At 47.8% G+C, this 5,823-nt stretch overlaps 1 protein-coding gene across 1 annotated transcript in view; it reads left to right on the top strand.

The window, feature by feature from the left end:
• The first annotated feature begins 1,292 nt into the window (after nt 1-1,292).
• LOC133110223 (dynein axonemal heavy chain 12-like) overlaps nt 1,293-5,823 on the top strand; it is an 11,189-nt gene continuing 6,658 nt past the window's right edge. Inside the window, exons 1-5 of the mRNA XM_061220168.1 lie at nt 1,293-1,352; nt 2,267-2,486; nt 3,055-3,104; nt 3,644-3,775; nt 4,317-4,475. Of these exons, the coding sequence (XP_061076152.1) occupies nt 2,341-2,486; nt 3,055-3,104; nt 3,644-3,775; nt 4,317-4,475 (487 nt within the window). The 5' untranslated portion in view covers nt 1,293-1,352; nt 2,267-2,340. The remainder of the gene's footprint in view (nt 1,353-2,266; nt 2,487-3,054; nt 3,105-3,643; nt 3,776-4,316; nt 4,476-5,823) is intronic.

The raw sequence follows: 5,823 nt of genomic DNA, 5'->3' as shown, positions 1-5,823 counted from the left end.
TAGTTCAGGTTAAACACGCTGCTCAAAGGTGCATTGCTAGTGTCACACATGGGACCTGAGTTTGTTACTGTACCTGTGTACTGTGACATTACATGACATTACAGGCAATTAGCAGACACTCTTATCCAGAGCACCGTACCATGAAGTACAAGCTCAGTTCCCTGACGGTTACACTACACATTCACACTTCTGTCCACAGCACAATCGCCTGTGTGCCACAGCAGCTCACCTTCCACTGAACACCTCGTAAGGAACTGGAATATACTCCAATGTATGGAAATGAAGGCGGCACGGATGGTACAGTGGGTAGCACTGCCGCCTCACAGCAAGGAGGTCCTGGGTTTGAATCCCCGTCGGCCGGGGCCTCTCTGTGCGGAGTTTGCATGTTCTCCCCGTGTCTGCATGGGTTTCCTCCGGGTACTCTGGTTTCCTCCCACAGTCCAAAGACATGCACGTTAGGCTGATTGGAGAGTCTAAATTGCCCGTAGGTATGAGTGTGTGAGTGAATGGTGTGTGTGCCCTGTGATAGACTGGCGACCTGTCCAGACCTGTCCAGTATTCCTGCCCAATGTATGCTGGGATAGGCTCCAGCCCCCCTGCGACCCTGATCAGGATAAGTGGGTTCAGATAATGGATGGATGGATGGATGGATGGATGGATATGGAAATGAAACAAATATTGCAATGCATACATTCAAAAAAAATGCATTGCTTTGAAATACAGCACACAAATTATGGAAACACTTGTAAGCAAATATAACTTATTAACATAACATTAAACAAAGAAGTAATAAGCATCTGTGATAAAAAAAAATAATAATCATGATATCATCCTAGATGTATTAGTTCATATTATATTCAGAACTGAGCAGTCTAATGTCTTATTTTATCATTAGCTTTAATGTGTGTTTCTTTGCCAATAAGTCTTTTAAATAAAATGAGAATATTCATACAAAGAAAGCCATCTTTTTTTTGCTTCTATACTTTATCTGAGAAACAAGAACAAAAGAAAGGTACATTTGTACTAAGCTTTTTCCGTAGGCACAGTATTTCCATAATCCGTGCCAGTATTGTTCACAATACAGATTTCCTGAAAGTTATCATATTTACAAACACTGCAGTGCAATATTCAATTTCCATATTCCAGGGTGCAGTGCAGGGAAAAGGTGTCACACAATATCGCCGAGTCACTCAAAGCCAGGAGGGGGGGAGCGGAGCCCAACTCCGTCCCATGCTGAGGTATTTATAGCCAGGCCAGAGATCCAGCGATATAAATAGGCGTGTTTTGAGAAATTGAGAATACCCCCCCAAAGCACCGAAGGCCACAGTCGCAGTGCAGCCCATTGACGGAAGGTAAAGCTAATAACAGAGCTTTTATTGAGATGCTTTTTAACAATAATAAAAACCAATGCATGGAGAACTGCCCGCACAGATGGCAGAGAGAGAGAGGCTGTGGATCTCCCAAGGACACACGCTCACACCTGCATCCAAAGTGCCGCAACTCCTGCTTTCCTGGCGTACGGCGCTGCATGTTTTGCGTCGTAGCTGAAAAACCTGTGGGCTGCTCCACGGAAAGGGTACGGATGCCTCAGAAAAACGGAATGGTGGATTTTTACAATTATTCTGTAGTGTGTGGTGTTTGTACGTCTGTTAATATTTACTACCCAGTTTGTGCTTAATATCTGCTCACAGTCTACATTCCTGCTTACCTGGTAGGAGTACATTGACCTGGCTGCCTGAGACAGAAAAAGCTGAAGGATATTACTAATCACAATATTACTAATTACAGTATTATCTTTCAGACAGAAAAAGCTGAAAGATATTACCAATGACAATATTACTACTTACATTATTCACCTATTCTTGTATCCAGATCATAAAATCCTGGAGAATTTACTTTGAACTTATCTTGTTCTACCAAGAGCCTAAAAACCTTTTATAATATTTTTTGTTGGTCCAGTTTAATAAGGAATCAGTCAGTCAGTCAGTGTACTGAAAGTTCAATGATGCATAACAGCCTCCACTCTTTTCATAACCTTACACCGGTTTATCGTTTTGACATATACACAACGGTGTACCAGCATTTACGCTGAACCTAAAGGAGGAAGGCTGTTTCTAGCGCGGTTAGCGGCAGCCTCACACCATCCCTGCTCACTGGGAGACATCAGCAGCAGCACTGGCACTGGAGTGGGCTGACAGGAATGTGAGCTGGTGAGCGGGGGGGGGGGCGGAATCGGTCACACGGAGGCCCTGCTTTGTGTCGACAGGAAGCCGAGGAGTGTTTGGGGGTCTTTGTGCCCGCTCCCCCGTCACTAGGCGACAGAGTGAGGAGGGCCGGGAGATGGACTCTGACCCCACGGGACGGGGCCTGTACGAGGAGGAGGACGAGGACGAGGACGAGGCCCTGCAGCGCGTCATCGAGCAGAGCCTGCTGGACTGCGTGAAGCCCGGGGCCCGGGAGGATGCCTCCCCGGAGGCCCCCCGCAGGTACGGAGAGGGCCGGCCTGCGGATGAGCTTCTCTCAGGGGCCCTCGACGTGTGACTCCTGGTCCTTCAGTGATCAGGGAACTGCTCCTGTGTCAGTATCCTTGTGGGGTTGGTTTTGAGTCTCTCTATCTCATCTTCTCTCTTTCTATCTGTTTTTGTCTCTCTCTCTCTCACTCTCCCTCTTTCTTTTTCTCTCCCTGTCTCTCTCCCTCTCTCTCTCTTTCTCTCTGTCTCTCCCTCTCTCACTCTCTCTCGCGCTCTCCCTCTCTTTCTCTCCCTGTCTCTATCCCTCCCCCTCTCTCTCTCTCTCTCTCTCTCCATGTGAACAGCAGATATTGCTGCCTAAAAGGATATCCACTGGATTTTAAAAAATCAAAAACATACAATAGAACTAAACAAACTAAAACACAAAGAGTGAACTCTCCGGTTTGTCTGGGGCTCATGTATGTTTGTCTGGGGCTCATGTATGTTTGTCTGGGGGCTCATGTATGTTTGTCTGGGGCTCATGTATGTTTGTCTGGGGGCTCATGTATCTGGGACTGTGCTGGTCTTCCTCTGTCACCTGCAGGGTCAGTGCAAAGACGGAAAAAGACAAGATCTTCACGGCCATAAGAACAGGTGAGCAGCAATGGACAGACTATTGCCAGCCATTACACTTCCCCCCATGTGAGGAAATAGTATAATTCAGCATACTTTAAGTGTAGTTACGTAAACTATATTACATTATACTATATAAACCATATAATAAACCATTCTGATGGTTGATGTGAACATTAACTGAAGCTCCTGACCCATACCTCCATGATTGTATGCGTTACAATGCCGCCACACAATTGGCTGATTAGATAATCGCATGAACAAGTACAGTATAATAAAGTAAAAATGTTCCTAATAAAGTGCTCAGTGTGTGTATAGAAGTGTAGCTCGCCATAAAATATTGTCACATTGGCCTCTCTCTGTTTAGAACAAAAGAACAGTTGTGGTTTCCCATCACGTGAGTTCTACTCGTCCCTGGTAAAATGCCTCCTCCTCCTCCTCCTGCTCCTCCTCCTCCTCCTCCTGCTCCTCCTGCTCCTCCTGCTCCTCCTCCTCCTCCTGCTCCTCCTGCTTCTCCTCCTCCTGCTCCTCCTCCTCCTGCTCCTCCTCCTCCTCCTCAGGTGAGACGGGAGCCCTGCGCAGGCTGGTCTCCCGGCAGCAGGCCTTCGGGGAGGCAGACAGCCGGGGCTGGCTCCCGCTGCACGAGGCCGCGGTTCGGGGGAACAAGGCCATCCTGGAGATGACCTTCGCAGGTGCGTGGCCTCAGTTCCCCCCCCCCCCCCGACCAGCGTGTCCCTGCCTCAGGGAAAGCAGCCAGCATGTCTGGAGCGAATGACAAAAGTGTATAGATAAAGGTCGAGGCAGAGAGCAGAGTTAATCAATGTCGCAACTCGATGTTACGTTGGGCGGAATTGGCTCAGGCGGTAAGGGCAGTCGTCTGGCAGTCAAAGGGGTGCCGGTTTGATCCCGCCCTGGGTGTGTCGAAGTGTCCCTGAGTAAGACACCTAACCCCCTAATGCCCCCGACGAGCTGGTTGGTGCCTTGCAAGGCAACCAATCGCCTTAGGTGCGTGAGTGTGTGTATGAAGCATGAATGATACAGCGCTTTGGATAAACATTTACCACTTACCATTAACCTACAACATCTAACGTTTGCTAGCTTGCTAGTTTTGGTACACTTTTGTCACAGTTTAACGTCAGGAAGATTTAGTGAGACATTTTATGTAACTATAGCAAAAATGTTTTTTTATTACTTCTTTGTAAGATTCTGACTGTGTGAGGTTCCCCTCCTCAGCATCCCCTGCAGGGTCGGAGCAGGTGCAGACCCCCCAGGGCAAGACGCCCCTCTTCCTGGCCGTGGAGCAGGGCCTGGAGGAGAACGCCAGCTTCCTGCTGCAGAACGGAAGCTGCCCAGACAGCCAGGACGAGGACGAGGACTCCCCTCTTATCGCAGGTCTCCCCAAAAAACCTCCCCAAAAAACACTGCACAGGGGCCACTGGGCAGGGTGTGGGGTCAATTCTCCCAAAACCTGCCTCACTGCACTGCTGAGCAGGGTGTGGGGTCAATTCCCTCAATTCAGTCAGTTCTATACATTAGTTCAAATGTAAGATTACATTACATTACATTAGTGGCATTTGGCAGACGCTCTTATCCAGAGCGACGTACAGTTGATTTAGACTAAGCAGGAGACAATCCTTCCCTGGAGCAATGCAAGGTTAAGGGCCTTGCTCAAGGGCCCAACAGCTGTGTGGATCTTATTGTGGCTACACCAGCAAAACTGGCTATACAAGATGTATTAAATATAAAACTATCTATGTAATGGAATAGTCATCTGTGAAATGATTTTCAAGTTCATTTCCTGACATGGGTCAATTGGAATGGAAAAGACCTGAGTCCTGTTTGTTACTGATACGGTTGCTACAGACACAGAAAAGGGGACTGGAGGGAGGTATGATGCTGCTTTCAACTGGTGTCGGATTTACAGTCTACACCAGTCTTCTCACCAGGAAGGTCCACGTGAGCGCCTTTATATGTCAGATGATAACGTTCGGGAAATTTGGACGCAACACGAATTGGTCCAGTTGTGACACAAACATGGTTGAACGATCTTGCGTCAACTTGTAAGAAATTTCACATAATAAAGCCGTAAGTGAACACACAGACATTTTGACATACTGCAGCATTGAATTCCCTGTGGTTGGGTCCGATTTGCATTCTTAACCACCTGAAATAACTGAAGGTCGCTCGCTACAACTAGTTGGCGGCCTGTAGCATAGTGGTTAAGGTAAATGACTGGGACACGCAAGGTCGGTGGTTCTAATCCACAATAAGATCGGTGGTTGCCACAATAAGATCTGCACAGCCGTTGGGCCCTTGAGCAAGGCCCTTAACCCTGCATTGCTCCAGGGGAGGATTGTCTCTTGCTTAGTCTAAATCAACTGTACGTCGCTCTGGATAAGAGCGTCTGCCAAATGCCAATACTGTAATGTAGTTATTTGATTGCTAGCTTAGAAGGAGAACAGACAGGAACTGAAAATCACTTCATTACGACACATAAAGCATGTGAACCTGAACCAGTTGGTTGGCTGAGTTGTGTGACCTTGGGGGTGACATTGGCTCAGGCAGTAAGAGCAGTCGTCTGGCAGTCGGAGGGTTGCCGGTTTGTTCCCCCGCAAGGGCTGTGTTGAAGTGTCCCTGAGCAAGACACCTAACCCCCAAATGCTCCTGACGAGCTGGTCGGTGCCTTGTATGGCAGCCAATTGCTGTCGGTGAGTGATTGTGTGTATGAATGGGTGAATGA

The sequence above is a fragment of the Conger conger genome, chromosome 14 (genome assembly GCF_963514075.1).
Source record: "Conger conger chromosome 14, fConCon1.1, whole genome shotgun sequence".
Taxonomy (NCBI): Eukaryota; Metazoa; Chordata; class Actinopteri; order Anguilliformes; family Congridae; genus Conger; species Conger conger.
The sequence above is the reverse complement of the archived record's forward strand: the minus strand, read 5'-3'. Positions and strand labels throughout refer to the sequence as shown.